This window comes from Saccoglossus kowalevskii, chromosome 12, assembly GCF_978046115.1.
Source record: "Saccoglossus kowalevskii chromosome 12, keSacKowa6.1, whole genome shotgun sequence".
NCBI classification, from domain to species: Eukaryota; Metazoa; Hemichordata; class Enteropneusta; family Harrimaniidae; genus Saccoglossus; species Saccoglossus kowalevskii.
Genome location: NC_140652.1, coordinates 30,735,133 through 30,752,740, shown reverse-complemented (window position 1 = coordinate 30,752,740; position 17,608 = coordinate 30,735,133). Strand labels below are relative to the sequence as shown.

Below are 17,608 nucleotides of genomic sequence, written 5' to 3'. Positions count from 1 at the left end.
ATTGCAAATTTTTCGTTTGTGACGTCTCTAACATTTTCTCAGAAATTCTGCAGCAGATATCAATGAAACTTAGCAGGTTGATGAACAACTGCCGAATATGCCACTATTTTTTTTTCCAGATCAGAAAATCTTATGTGGGTCTTTTTCAAGATTTTCATCCAAAATTACTCTCCCTACTGCACTGACAGAGCAACTGAGCATGCTCAGAATAAATAATTATCTTAGATTGTAATGCTAGGGTTTTTAGTGATGTCATGACCTGGTCAATCTTGATCATAATCGGTGACAGATTGGTCGTACCATTACCAATATCAGTGGAAACTAGTCAGGGCTACATTTTGATGGGAATTATAGTTGTATTAATGAAACAAACCCAGGTCCTGGTAATATACAAAGATCTGAATTAACAAAGAAGTCAAGTTGTTATTAAAGGTTATCAAGGTTTACTTGGTTGCACTTGTGTACTCTGAGATTTTGAACCTGGCTCAATGAAAGTTATCAGATTAAGGGAAATTCTTCATGATGAGTTGTACTCACATGGAGTACACATTAATTAAATTGTTTGCAGATGTTCTATACATTATTTTAACATGAGTATTTAATTTTTAAATATTGTGGTCTGTGTCATTTATGTCTTCTTCCAATATTATCATTATTTAAAATGCATCGACTTAAGAAAAAGAGTTTTAGACTAAAAGGCGAACAAAATAAAATAGATGCAGAAAATAAGAGCATATGTGTCACAGTCTCAACAGTACAGTAAACAACAAAACCTTGAAGTAAATAGTAAAATATTTCTTCAGTCAGGTAATCATGTAGAGTTAGATGTTGTTACTCCTGAAGTTGATAATTTTATGAACCAACTAATGAACAAACTTGACAGACTAACAAATCAAAGTGAAATATCTTCAAATGTAATGCAATTATTAAATCAGTTTCACCTGTATCAAAAGAATATTGTGAGTACTGATTGGATCGACAGATGTCATAAATGGACTCCCTGGTGCTGGTTTACAAAACCTTGGCCTTGTTATCAAAATGTTAATACACAAGTATTAATACACACTCCAGCATTTGCAAGCTACATTCTTGCCAAATCAAAAACCCATCAATGCAGACAGACAAAATAAAACACCATTTTGTTTGTTATATTGAATGGGAATCATTTATAATCCAGATGTATTTGGGTAACAACAGTTCTAATAATGCAGCATGGCTACTTATAGAGAAATACATTGAAAATACAGAATTATGTAATCCTCTTGTGGAAAATGATGCCCATGAGTTTCTTGTGATTATTTTTGACATATTAGAACAATATGGCGTAAACAGTAATAATATGCAAGCATTACCACAATACCTTGTTATGAAGGACACAGTGATCAACCACAATTCTAGGGAAAACTAACAAAATCAATGGAAGCAGAACATCAAAATATCGACCCCCTCCCCAAATGTATAGCTTAGAGTAATATTCGGTAGTAAGAGATGGGCAAGGTTTCAACAGTTTTGTTATGTTTTCTGAGAATTCTTTAAACTCAAGAACATTTGTTGAAAATTCGACAGCTTTCTGTCCTGATTTAAGTTTGTTGATGCGCCCCATTATGCACTATCGTCAAAAATAAAGAAAATGTCAGAGCAGAGAAAACGTCAGAATACGGAGAAGTACCTTCATATGAAAAACAATGTCCAGAAGCTGACAGTACCAACGAGAAGGCCTCCTAATACACCCTGAATTCAAAACGAGGGATCCTAACCAAACCAGATGGGAAGTTATCAAGAATTGATTGTTCAGTTTTATGTTATTATGATTTTAAATAAATTCAAGGGTCATATTCCCATTATCATCGATATAACCTTGGTTATACTATATGTCTTGTATACTCTTTTGATGTCAGTTTTTAGTCTGTGCTATTTGTTAAAAAACAACTTTAATTTTGTTCAACTATATGCTGTATCATACATTAATAAATCACAAATCTTGTCAATTGTATCTGAATATCAACCACTGGTTATTTTCAGCCCTCTTGTGATGTATAGTTATTCAGCTCCAACGTGTAATATCCACGGGTTTCGGGACTCGCTTAAAAGCCATTAGGTGTTTAAATTCTGAAGATAAACCATCCCAGTGATTTCCACTTTGTACAATTCGTAACGCCGTCTGGTGTTTCAATCACGATCTCCCTCAAGATAATGAATACTGTATAATGGTGAAGAACTAATGTGTACAATGAAGTTTTTGAGGTTGTGATCTGCCAATGTCATGTCGGCGCGCAATCATTACTCTTTTCCAAAACAAAGAACAACACCTTACTAAAGCATCGGTCAGTTAGTTAAATATTAACTAAAGCCCTCTCACTCAAATTAACGAATGTCATATGAAATATAAACATGTTGACCACAAAATTGTGTTTGTGTGTGTGAGTTTATGTGTTTGTCTAATAAACGTTGTGACGACTTCCATTTAATATCACACCTACCAAATGACAACACACCTACAAAGTGACGACCCTCACTGTTTTTGCTATAATATATATATTAAGTAAGGTATGCTACGCGTTATATTAAATTAAATTGTTAAGTCACATTATGTTTGATGTTATTTCTACTTCTTTATTTAGAATTGCAATTTAATTGAGTTTAAATAAATCGCAACCATATAAAGAGTAACATTTTACTCTTACTTTAACGTTTTTAATCATATTGCAACTACATTAAAAGTTCATCTAATATAGTCCTCAGAACACAAGTTAATTCAATAGAGTCCTGGAGTAGAACGTGGGTTCAAATTTACATATTTCAAAATTGGAATGTTAGAGGAATCCTTCTGAGGTTTATGCACCATTTATATTAAAATTAATTAACTTGATTACATTTCAATTAACTTATATTTTATCAATATTTTTTATCATATTTCACAAAATGATCATATATACCTTTGATACTAAAAGTATTATTAGTGTGGAAGCAAAAAAAAATACATTACAATTTCGATAAAGTCACAAGAGCAAAATGATGAGAAGCGAATAATGGGTGCTCAGCTACATATATATGGCTAAATGTGGTTCCACATCGGGGATGAAATAATCCACCCGAAGTACAATTATATTCACTTATATAAAGAATATGAATGGGAAGTTTTCTACTACAGTCTATAATTGTATTGTACAGGCTATAAATACATTGTGTAGTTTTGAGATAAATCAATTACCAATTACCAAAACAACCAATGTATTTCTCAAATGGTCAATTGATGTTGCTAATGTGGAGGTGAGAATGTAAATATATTGGAATAAATTTCTGTGTACGCACCAAGATAGTTTACGTATATAAACGTATGTCTTTGCGCTTGGAAGTTTCAAATCACGCAAAATTCACATAAATTTTGTAATTGCAATTGACAAAACGTGAATGATAATGTTAGTCAATAACGTTAATTCCAGTTGTTCACACATATACAAACTACTTTATAATTTAGAGAAAGGCAGAACTGATAGATTTTTAGTCCTGTCTTAACAATTTATTCTGGCAGGAAAACTTATGAGATCTGCTGTCACTGCATGAAAAGAAAAAAACGACTTCAGGTGTTGGTACATTTCACCTCTCACACAAATAACGGAGATCTGCAGTAGAGACTTATTTACGATGCCTACCCTACTGGTGTAATATTGTTAAAATCTGGTTCGCGAGAAATCGATAGCTGCCTTGTTTTTTTGTTTGTTTAAATTATGAAATTCCTAGTCCTATCTAAAAATGCCAGGAACACTTTTCTGTCGCTAAATGATAACAATGATATGTTAAAGGCCCAGGTATACTATAAATACGCTTCTAGACAATATGGATTATTTGCTTGAAAGTCACGCTATAGTAAACAGCTCCAGCCAAGCTCCGGTAAAGATGTGTTTTCTCAAACTTACAAATCGATTATGTCGTGCCAAAGTGGATGTTTGTGACTGTGGATATCACAGCCGTTAACATTTATGACAATAAATAGTGTACCAGTTGAGATTTTGTCCGATAAATGTCAAAAACAGAAACCGGGAAAAGAGACGCGCTACTAACATTGAATAATTAACTGCTGTCAATCACGTCACGTGACGTTAAGCCGCTGAAACATGTTGTGTCATGCTTTTCTCATTATCACATAGCGGATTCAACGAAGAAAATGAAAATTTTGTCCGGAAATTTAAAAAGTTGCCACAGAGAGTACGAGCCAGAAATACCCCTAGTCGTGTTTCAATGAAATGAATACTGTGTTTAGTATTGTTTACTGTTACTTGGTAATAAAGAGTGTATCCCGGAAATAGCGCAGCATATGATGGTAAATGGAACAGGAATGAGACTCGAACCAGACGATTTTTAGAGTTGCCGATGACGAACCAATAATGTTACATGTGACTCGGTACGAATTAATTAATTTACTGGCTTCTTCGTGGCTCTTTTACAGTTGTTTAGGAAAAATGTCAAAATCGTGCTGTAAATGTGTACCCATGCTCCGGCCCACAGTAGGTGAACAAATGACTAAAACTATTTATTTTAGACAATACAAGTTCCGACTTTCCTTGTCTGACCAGCCTCGTTCACATGAGGAAATGTAAATTAGTCAGTTTTATTTTGCGTTACAAGTGGTGTGGTCATCAGGTTTTCGCACGCAGTAATGCATCGTCTTAAATTTATTATCTTACTATTGCCACATATTAGTAGCATCATTTATGCGAGTGAAAGTATAAACGCTGAGCATTGACTATTTTTTATTGTTGACCGTAGCGAGCTTGACAGCATCATAAGCAGACGTGCATCGTGGCCATCTTCGTGGTGTCGAAGTTAAACGATAAAAGGGTGGCAAATTGATACGATACGTCAATTGTGCATTTCAGATGAATGCCATTGTCCGCATCCTTTATTCTAGGTTTTTTATATTTTAACTTAAAACTCTGCAAATGGAAGTGTGCATGGAATCATGGGAAGAAACGGTGTGCATTGCCGTGTGATAACTGTCATAAAAGTGATTGACAGGTCATACTTGTTTTCAACTCTGGAAGGATAGTTGAAATCTACCGGCTTTGCTGTTATTTGAATAACAAAAAAGATTTATGATCTACTGAGTTGCCTACCTGACACAGCTGCTAGCAAAGTCACATTCTGATTGGCTCATATGGAAACCCAGGTGGTGTCACTGAATCATGCCTATAAGTTTGACAGACTGAGGACATTTTAGGTCCATCTTTTCAACTTAGTATCCTGTGTGTAGCTACTGTGATATTGTGAATCAAAAATACAGGATTCAACCATCATTCTGTGAGACTTGTATGAACTACTCTGCGATCTCCTGCTTTCATCGACGCCCTCCAAAATACCAGCGTTCCCCTGCAAGCAAGACTTCTGTATTTCTTCGTTGATGTGTTGCAGAATCCATTGACTGTCGTCTATTATTACATCCTGAAACTGTGAATTATCATCAATGCACACTTCCCTAAGCAATCCCATATATTAGTGACTTTATTCATTGTATTTTTCTGTGCTTTATTTCTTGTAATTATGTTGAGAGGTACTAAAGCCAGGAACTTTAACTCGGTATTTTGGTGTATGTATTTCATTTCCAATGCTATTGTCTTGTCTACCCCGTACTAGCAGTTAAATAACCCCCTGTCCAGTGTAAGTTCCGTGGGTGCCCTCTCGTTAGCGAGAACATTGTTGAAATAAATGTAATTCAAAGAAATGGTCAATGCCACATCACTTTGTAACACGTTTATATTAGCTTGTCATTATGCAGCTCACGTCTGTTCTCTGTGGAAGCAAGTCTGATTAACCCGTTATATACTTTGATGCTTATGGGTATTAGTGCTATCAGCTTGTGAATAAACTACGAATTTATGTAAACTTGGGCTAAACAGGTGATTATAAGGATTCATCAGCATAGCCACACCTCCAATAAACACAGGGCAAGTGAATTGGTTCTTTAAAACTTATTTGTGTTGCCTACCCTACTAGTGGCTTTTTTCTTGAAATCTGGTTTGCGGGGAATCGAGAGCTGCCTTTTTTGTAAACTGGAAAAGGACCTTTCCTTAGGAGAGTCCTGGATAATAATTCATTATGGTAAAAGATATGTTATAAAAATAAGATAAAGATGAAATCATGGCCTATTTTGTACCTTGGTCGCGAAGGAGAAAATCTGTGTTAACACTCAAAGCAGCGATCCACATTTCCTGTATCAAAATCATAATTAAAGACCTTACTGGAACTGATGTTCTGCTGGACTTCAAAAGTCCAAATGGAAAGGAAGAAGACAAATACAAGTACCATGTTTTACGTCGTTCAATGTATGTGTTCAATAACCCGTCCTGTCGCCCATTGATAAAGATGAACTTTTTAAAATGTTGTTAATTACCATTCAATTTTACTTATTGTTTACAGCGCACTTGTAACTATGAATTTAATTACTTTGTGGCGTAACATATTTGAAATGTATTCGTTTGTACATGTGTCTGTGTGTGTACGTATATGCGTGCTCCATGGACTTTGCCAAGGTGAGAATGAAATCATAAACATGTGCGCTTAATAATAAGCATAACTGCGTAACAGATTTGACATATGAGTTGGTTTGGTCGATTGTTTGCTGGTTATGTATTTTCATATAACATAATACATACGCTGTTGCATGTGTAATTATGCATACGTGAAGGGTGAATTTAAATTCCAGTGGGGTCACCCCTATATTAAACTCTTACACCATGTGCATGCTAAAACATAATAGGCCCCTAGGGCTGACAGCATATTGGCAAATCATATCCCTATTGCGGACGCAATGTAATTTTAATACACCTTAGATCTTACATATTGAAGAAAAAACACCTCTATTGCAGACATATATTGAGAACATCCTACCTTATATATTGCGAGCATTCTCTGACGTTTTTTGACTCAAGTGGAGTTTGATCAACTCAAACAAGCTCCTGTTGGTTTCATTCGTTGTTTTATGGGACAGCCAATTCCGACCTAGGTGTATGGGGGTGGTTGTTGCAAGAGGGGCCTACAGAGGGCGCAACAACCTTTTGAGTTTATTCCTTGGGGCCTATTGCAGACATTGGCATTTTAAAGGAGGCTTATTTACCTCACGCACCGGCCCGCTTTAGAAGGTGAAAAACACCGTTCTTTCCCGCTAAATTTGGATCGCACATGGGGTAGTAACGGCATATAGAGTGACCCCTGGGATTTAAATAGCTTCACAATGCTCGTAACTGAGTATATAGTGTCTTGTTTTTAGGAGAATGCGGTATTGCACGAAGAAGACCTAAAAGAATAATCGGTGGACAAGACGCAGCAATAGGAGAGTGGCCCTGGATGGCTGTGCTATATCACACGAGAAATCGCGTGCATTTCTGTGGAGGAGCTCTGATATCAACAAATTGGGTTGTGACAGCTGCGACCTGTATTAATGTCTCACGTGTCAACGAAAGTACGCTAACGGTTTACCTCGGAAAACACGATTTAGATATAGTTAAAAGTGGGATTAATGTGGACGAAATTATTGTGCATCCTGATTATAATCTAGCGTTTGATGCAGATATTGCTCTTATTCGATTGACAGAACATGTTGTTTTCACAGAAAAGATCAAGCCAGGTATAGTAAATACGCAGTAAAATGTTATCATGTCACCTATATACATCTATGCAATACTTGTCGACAACTCTATATATTTGGTAACAATTCCAGAAACTCAATAACTAATAAACTCAATGGTTTGTTAATATCGAAATATAAAGTTGCAAATACAAAAGATAATTGTATGATAATATAGTTTATTGTATCCCGGTTGAATGCATTGCCATGAGACCAATATCAAATAGGGCGCGATGTAACATCAGTCACACTTTAGGTAAAATGTATACGGCGATATTACTTTATTAATTATTCAAACATGTCAAACGTGTTTTTAAGTGTTTTAATCGTATTCACTCAAATATGAATATTTTAACTACAATATCAATATTAAAACAATATCATCAAATCAATAAAAATTATCACTGAAATTGATATAAGAACGGATAGTTAAATCTACAGAAACATAACAAATATCATTGCTCATTTATTAATTTGTCATTCAATATTCATCCATTCTTGTCAAACTTACTACTCACCTCTCTAATCAGATATGGCATTAAACATCTGAATAATTTCTATATTAATAATACCAAGAAATGTTATGTTACATATGTTTTATAATTGTAGTGTGCCTGCCATCAGTTGAAAAAGCTGAACAGTTGCTTCAACCAAACACATATGGTACTGTGTTAGGATGGGGTGACACTGGGGAACAGAGACAATTCGACACACGTAATATACTACAGGAGGTAAGATTGGTACTACTTTAACAAAAAATTCGTAAAGCAAAACTAACTTGATACTCAAAAAAATGTTAGGGCCATAGTTATATTGAATCTGGATTATCTTGATTGTTTTACCAACACAGTTATCTACAGAACTGAGTGAATGATAATTGGTATGGAATTATTAACCATAACTTAATAACCATCTCAACCAAGATTTGCACATTCTTCATAATGTTCATCATCCAACCAACTCCACATTAAGTTGTACTGGTGACCAACTAGATGAGATTGAGGGATTGAAAGAAAAAAAAATGCAAAAAACTACACAGTCACAGGCAAGAATGTATGCCCCAAATAACAGTCGGTGTAGCTGACAGAATTCTAGCTGACGGAAATGCAGTAAAATTGCACTCGGATAATTGCCATCTGTTTGAAAGACCAGGCAAATCCTATTCTGGCAAAATTGCGCACGGAATTCGGTCTGAGTACAGAATACTAGGCAACAATGCAATGTTGTCAATTAGAGCGCCCCAACGATCCTCTCCTATATGATATTTACTATATAATTATTATTACCTGCACTAGATTGAAGTAGCGTTCAGTGAGGTATGAAATTAAATACGGTGAAACTAGTAAACGCTACCCCCTACAAACGCCGGAGAAGATACCGAACCCTATTTTCAAATAAGCATAACTCTTATATTTTAGTCAATTTAATAAAAAAAAATAGGCAAACTGTTCCTTCATATATATATATTTTGAACATATAAGTGAGCTTTTCGTTCTAAGTCGTTAGTATTAGCTTAAAGCGGGGGAGGGGAGTCGTCACCTGCGCATGCGTCAGATGGCCATTGCGTGTCATTGTTTACAACAAGCGTTTCTTTCTAGCGTGTGTTGTTATCGTCGATTGGGACTCAATTCCCTCCCGCTTTAAACTAGTTTTCGCAAACGAGTTTTGTTTTCGACATTTTATGCTGAACACTATTCACAAATGGATGAATTATTAATATGCAAGACATATAAAGGCCAGTCAGTACGTTTTTATCATAAATATCATTAAAATATGTGCTAAAAGGGCCCCCGTAGAGGTGATGACAGATAAAGACTGGTATGTGCAAATGACGGAAAAGTGACTGCTGTGCAATGGAAATCAATTCTCAAATCAATTGTTGTTAATAGTACGGTGACAAGTGTAAAATTAAAACATGTCACCAGAGTCATTCATAGTATCGCCGTTTTCTTTGAATTAAATTAATAGAAAACCATTATTTATTTGGATGTTCAAACATATATACAGTAGTAGCTTTAATTAAATAAATACAATTCTCTAATTGACCTATAACATACCTAAAATACATATTTAAATATACATATTTTTAATATCGAAATATCATGCAATTTATGACATTATAAACTATTTTTACCAATTTTAATATAAATTAGTCACGACCAGGGAACAGTCATTCAATGTCTTGTTTCCTTTGCTTTGTTTTTTTTTTAAATAAATTATTATAAATGTTAATTGACATGTACAGTAATTGTCAGACGTCGTTGTGTTGGTCTTGGCAACTATGAAAGATGGACATGGACTATGTCGACCATAATTTCAGCGACAGTCCCTCTGGCCTAATGTTTTATCAGTAAAACTGTTTAAGCAATGCGTTTGCGTTTGGCCTGGGCGCGACTTGCACAATCAGAGTCACTTGTAATGTGGTCGATAAATTCGACTGAAGTGCCGACATCTATTGTCACGGTACTTTCCGCGATCTCTATGTTCATTTAGATTTCTTTGTAAAGCATGGCCAGAATGCGGCAAAGGCCTTCAGATCTGGCTGCAGTAGGATGGTGAAGTAATGGTACAGCATTGTAACAGTGAATAAGTACTGAGAAATAATTTCATAGTTGCTGTCGACATAGGAAGTAAAGTAAGCAAATAACACCGAATAAACGGCAAGGTAATAAGCTCGGTTATTAAGCATCCTTTTTTGGGGATGCGCGGTGGCGAGGGGAAGACGTGTAGTGGCGTGAAGCTAGGCGATTTGGTGCCGTACGCGAGCACCGGTTCGAGTCACGCACGCAGTACGTATTTACTATAATTAGACATAATCTTTACCTTGCCGTTTATTCGGTGTTATTTGCTTACTGTTCATAAACTAGGTGTATTCCATCGATCGTCTATTTGAAATAAAAAGATTCAACATGTTTTAACATTCTAAACATTGAGCTATAACGATCAATGAAATAGAGAAATAATTAAAAATGATATAATGAGTCGATGATTCATAAATCACAGTTACTGATTGATAGCCGTGTGCAAGTGAATTGACATCCTGTTCAAATGGGTGGACGGACGTTTCGGCCGCGGATGTTTCGGGCAAGAGTTTCGACAAGGGCGGACGTTTCGGCCAAAGTAGAGTTCATGGTAGACTATGTGTTAAATATTTCTGTGAACAACTGTATGCCGACATCACGTAATAGACTGTGTATTTACATATTTCTATGAAAAACTGTATGCCGACATCACGTAATAGACTATGTATTAAATATTTCTGTAAACAACTGTTTGCTGACATCACGTAATAGACTATGTATTACATATTTCTATGAACAACTGTATGCCGACATCACGTAATAGACTATGTATTAAATATTTCTGTAAACAAATGTATGCCGACATCACGTAATAGACTATGTATTCAATATTTCTGTAAACAACTGTATGCCAACATCACGTAATAGACTATGTATTAAATATTTCTGTAAACAAATGTATGCCGACATCACGTAATAGACTATGTATTCAATATTTCTGTAAACAACTGTATGCCGACATCACGTAATAGACTATCTATTAAATATTTCTATGAACAACTGTATGCCGACATCACGTAATAGACTGTGTATTACGTATTTCTATGAAAAACTGTATGCCGGCAACACGTAATAGACTATGTATTAAATATTTATGTAAACAACTGCAAATCACGTAATAGACTATGTATTAAATATTTATGTAAACAACTGCAAATCACGTTATAGACTAGGTATTAAATATTTCTGTAAACAACTGCATGCCGACATCACGTAATAGACTATATATTAAATATTTCTATGAACAACTGTATGCCGACATCACGTAATAGACTATGTATTAAATATTTCTATGAACAACTGTATACCGACATCACGTAATAGTCTATGTATTAAATATTTCTATGACAAACTGTATGCCAAATCACGTAATAGACTATGTATTAAATATTTCTATGCACAAATGTATGCCGGCATCACGTAATAGACTATGTATTAAATATTTATGTAAACAACTGAATGCCGACATCACGTGATAGACTATGTATTAAATATTTCTGTGAACAACTGCATGCCGACATCACGTAATATACTATGTATTAAATATTTATGTAAACAACTGTATGCTGCCATCACGTAATAGACTATGTATTAAATATTTCTATGAATAACTGCATGCCGACATCACGTAATAGACTATCTATTAAATATTTCTATGAACAACTGTATGTCGAGATCACGTAATAGACTATGTATTAAATATTTCTATGAAAAACTGTATGCTGACATCACGTAATAGACTATGTATTAAATATTTCTGTAAACAACTGCATGCCGACATCACGTAATAGACTATATATTAAATATTTATATGAACAACTGTATGCCGACATCACGTAATAGACTATGTATTAAATATTTCTATGAACAACTGTATACCGACATCACGTAATAGACTATGTATTAAATATTTCTATGACAAACTGTATGCCAAATCACGTAATAGACTATGTATTAAATATTTCTATGCACAAATGTATGCCGGCATCACGTAATAGACTATGTATTAAATATTTATGTAAACAACTGAATGCCGACATCACGTGATAGACTATGTATTAAATATTTCTGTAAACAACTGCATGCCGACATCACGTAATAGACTATGTATTAAATATTTCTATGAATAACTGCATGCCGACATCACGTAATAGACTATCTATTAAATATTTCTATGAACAACTGTATGCCGACATCACGTAATAGACTATGTATTAAATATTTCTATGAACAACTGTATGCCGACATCACGTAATAGACTATGTATTAAATATTTATGTAAACAACTGCAAATCACGTAATAGACTAGGTATTAAATATTTATGTAAACAACTGCATGCCGACATCACGTAATAGACTATCTATTAAATATTTCTATTAACAACTGTATGTCGAGATCACGTAATAGACTATGTATTAAATATTTCTATGAACAACTGTATGCCGACATCACGTAATAGACTATGTATTAACAATTTCTTTGACAAACAATATGCCAACATCACGTAATAGACTATGCATTACATATTTCTATGAAAAACTGTATGCCGACATCACGTAACAGACTATGTATTAAATATTTCTATGAACAACTGTATGCCGGCATCTCGTAATAGACTATGTATTAAATATTTATGTAAACAACTGAATGCCGACATCACGTGATAGACTATGTATTAAATATTTCTGTAAACAACTGCATGCCGACATCACGTAATAGACTATGTATTAAATATTTCTATGAATAACTGCATGCCGACATCACGTAATAGACTATCTATTAAATATTTCTATGAACAACTGTATGCCGACATCACGTAATAGACTATGTATTAAATATTTCTATGAACAACTGCATGCCGACATCACGTAATAGACTATGTATTAAATATTTATGTAAACAACTGCAAATCACGTAATAGACTAGGTATTAAATATTTATGTAAACAACTGCATGCCGACATCACGTAATAGACTATCTATTAAATATTTCTATTAACAACTGTATGTCGAGATCACGTAATAGACTATGTATTAAATATTTCTATGAACAACTGTATGCCGACATCACGTAATAGACTATGTATTAACTATTTCTTTGACAAACAATATGCCAACATCACGTAATAGACTATGTATTACATATTTCTATGAAAAACTGTATGCCGACATCACGTAACAGACTATGTATTAAATATTTCTATGAACAACTGTATGCCGACATCACGTAATAGACTATGTATTAAATATTTCTGTAAACAACTGCATGCCGACATCGCATAATAGACTATGTATTAAATATTTCTGTAAACAACTGCATGCCGACATCACGTAATAGACTATGTATTAAATATTTCTATTACAAACTGTATGCCGACATCACGTAATAGACTATGTATTAAATAGTTATATGCACAACTGTATGCTGGCATCACGTAATAGACTATGTATTAAATATTTATGTAAACAACTTTATGCTGCCATCACGTAATAGACTATGTATTAAATATTTCTGTAAACAACTGCATGCCGACATCACGTAATAGACTCTGTATTAAATATTTATGTAAACAACTTTATGCTGCCATCACGTAATAGACTATGTATTAAATACTGCCATGAACAAATGCGTGCCGACATCACGTAATAGACTATCTATTAAATATTTTTATGAACAACTGTATGCCGACATCACGTAATAGACTATGTATTAAATATTTCTATGAACAACTGTATGCCGACATCAGGTAATAGACTATGTATTAAATATTTCTGTAAACAACTGCATGCCGACATCACATAATAGACTATGTATTAAATATTTATGTAAACAACTGCAAATCACGTAATAGACTAGGTATTAAATATTTATGTAAACAACTGCATGACGACATCACGTAATAGACTATGTATTAAATATTTCTGTAAACAAATGTATGCCGACATCTCATAATAGACTGTGTATTAAATATTACTCTGAAAAACTGTATGCCGACATCACGTAATAGACTATGTATTAAATATTTCTGTAAACAACTGCATGCCGACATCACGTGATAGACTATGTATTAAATATTTCTGTAAACAACTGCATGCCGACATCACGTAATAGACTATGTATTAAATATTTATGTAAACAACTGTATGCTGCCATCACGTAATAGACTATGTATTAAATATTTCTATGAATAACTGCATGCCGACATCACGTAATAGACTATCTATTAAATATTTCTATGAACAACTGTATGCCGACATCACGTAATAGACTATGTATTAAATATTTATGTAAACAACTGCAAATCACGTAATAGACTAGGTATTAAATATTTATGTAAACAACTGCATGCCGACATCACGTAATAGACTATCTATTAAATATTTCTATTAACAACTGTATGTCGAGATCACGTAATAGACTATGTATTAAATATTTCAATGAACAACTGTATGCCGACATCACGTAATAGACTATGTATTAACTAGTTCTTTGACAAACTATATGCCGACATCACGTAATAGACTATGTATTACATATTTCTATGAAAAACTGTATGCCGACATCACGTAACAGACTATGTATTAAATATTTCTATGAACAACTGTATGCCGACATCACGTACTAGACTATGTATTAAATATTTCTGTAAACAACTGCATGCCGACATCACATAATAGACTATGTATTATATATTTCTATGAACAACTGTATGCCGGCATCTCGTAATAGACTATGTATTAAATATTTCTATGAAAAACTGTATGCCGACATCACGTAATAGACTATGTATTAAATATTTCTGTAAACAAATGTATGCCGACATCACATAATAGACTGTGTATTAAATATTACTCTGAAAAACTGTATGCCGACATCACGTAATAGACTATGAATTAAATATTTCTGTAAACAACTGCATGCCGACATCACGTGATAGACTATGTATTAAATATTTCTGTGAACAACTGCATGCCGACATCACGTAATTGTCTATGTATTAAATATTTATGTAAACAACTGTATGCTGCCATCACGTAATAGACTATGTATTAAATATTTCTATGAATAACTGCATGCCGACATCACGTAATAGACTATCTATTAAATATTTCTGTAAACAACTGCATGCCGACATCACGTGATAGACTATGTATTAAATATTTCTGTAAACTACTGCATGCCGACATCACGTAATAGACTATGTATTAAATATTTTTGTAAACAACTGTATGCTGCCATCACGTAATAGACTATGTATTAAATATTTCTATGAACAACTGTATGCCGACATCACGTAATAGACTATGTATTAAATATTTCTATGAACAACTGTATGCCGACATCACGTAATAGACTATGTATTAAATATTTATGTAAACAACTGCAAATCACGTAATAGACTACATATTAAATATTTATGTAAACAACTGCATGCCGACATCACGTAATAGACTATCTATTAAATATTTCTATTAACAACTGTATTTCGACATCACGTAATAGACTATGTATTAAATATTTCTATGAACAACTGTTTGCCGACATCACGTAATAGACTATGTATTAAATATTTCTATGACAAACTGTATGCCAACATCAAGTAATAGACTATGTATTAAATATTTCTATGAAAAACTGTATGCCGACATCACGTAACAGACTATGTATTAAATATTTCTATGAACAACTGTATGCCGGCATCAGTAATATACTATGTATTAAATATTTATGTAAACAACTGTATGCTTCCATCACGTAATAGACTATGTATTAAATATTTCTATGCAAAACTGTATGCCGACACCACGTAATATACTATGTATTAAATATTTCTGTAAACAACTGTATGCCGACATCACGTAATAGACTATGTATTAAATAATTCTGTAAACAAATGTATGCCGACATCACGTTATAGACTGTGTATTAAATATTTATGTAAACAACTGCAAATCACGTAATAGACTAGGTATTAAATATTTATGTAAACAACTGCATGCCGACATCACGTAATAGACTATCTATTAAATATTTCTATTAACAACTGTATGTCGAGATCACGTAATAGACTATGTATTAAATATTTCTATGAACAACTGTATGCCGACATCACGTAATAGACTATGTATTAACTATTTCTTTGACAAACAATATGCCAACATCACGTAATAGACTATGTATTACATATTTCTATGAAAAACTGTATGCCGACATCACGTAACAGACTATGTATTAAATATTTCTATGAACAACTGTATGCCGGCATCTCGTAATAGACTATGTATTAAATATTTCTATGAAAAACTGTATGCCGACATCACGTAATAGACTATGTATTAAATATTTCTGTAAACAACTGCATGCCGACATCACATAATAGACTATATACTAGTATTAAATATTTATGTAAACAACTGCAAATCACGTAATAGACTATGTATTAAATATTTATGTAAACAACTGCAAATCACGTTATAGACTAGGTATTAAATATTTCTGTAAACAACTGTATGCTGGCATCAAGTTATAGACTATGTATTAAATATTTATGTAAACAACTGTATGCTGCCATCACGTAATAGACTATGTATTAAATATTTCTGTAAACAACTGCATGCCGACATCACGTAATAGACTATGTATTAAATATTTCTATTACAAACTGTATGCCAAATCACGTAATAGACTATGTATTAAATATTTCTATGAAAAACTGTATGCCGACATCACGTAACAGACTGTGTATTAAATATTTATATGCACAACTGTATGCTGGCATCACGTAATAGACTATGTATTAAATATTTATGTAAACAACTGTATGCTGCCATCACGTAATAGACTATGTATTAAATATTTCTGTAAACAACTGCATGCCGACATCACGTAATAGACTATGTATTAAATATTTATGTAAACAACTTTATGCTGCCATCACGTAATAGACTATGTATTAAATATTTCTGTAAACAACTGCATGCTGACATCACGTAATAGACTATGTATTAAATATTTATGTAAACAACTTTATGCCGACATCACGTAATAGACTGTGTATTACATATTTCTATGAAAAACTGTATGCCGACATCACGTAATAGACTATGTATTAAATATGTATATGCACAACTGTATGCTGGCATCACGTAATAGACTATGTATTAAATATTTATGTAAACAACTGTATGCTGCCATCACGTAATAGACTATGTATTAAATATTTCTGTAAACAACTGCATGCTGACATCACGTAATAGACTATGTATTAAATATTTATGTAAACAACTTTATGCCGACATCACGTAATAGACTGTGTATTACATATTTCTATGAAAAACTGTATGCCGACATCACGTAATAGACTATGTATTAAATATTTCTATGAAAAACTGTATGCTGACATCA

The 17,608-nt window shown here is 33.5% G+C and overlaps 1 protein-coding gene across 1 annotated transcript in view; it reads left to right on the top strand.

The window, feature by feature from the left end:
- Positions 1 to 8,421, top strand: part of LOC102808277 (serine protease 48-like) — a 29,455-nt gene extending 21,034 nt beyond the window's left edge. Inside the window, exons 3-4 of the mRNA XM_078011724.2 lie at positions 7,265 to 7,621; positions 8,231 to 8,421. Of these exons, the coding sequence (XP_077867850.2) occupies positions 7,265 to 7,621; positions 8,231 to 8,373 (500 nt within the window). The 3' untranslated portion in view covers positions 8,374 to 8,421. The remainder of the gene's footprint in view (positions 1 to 7,264; positions 7,622 to 8,230) is intronic.
- Positions 8,422 to 17,608: the final 9,187 nt, after the last annotated feature.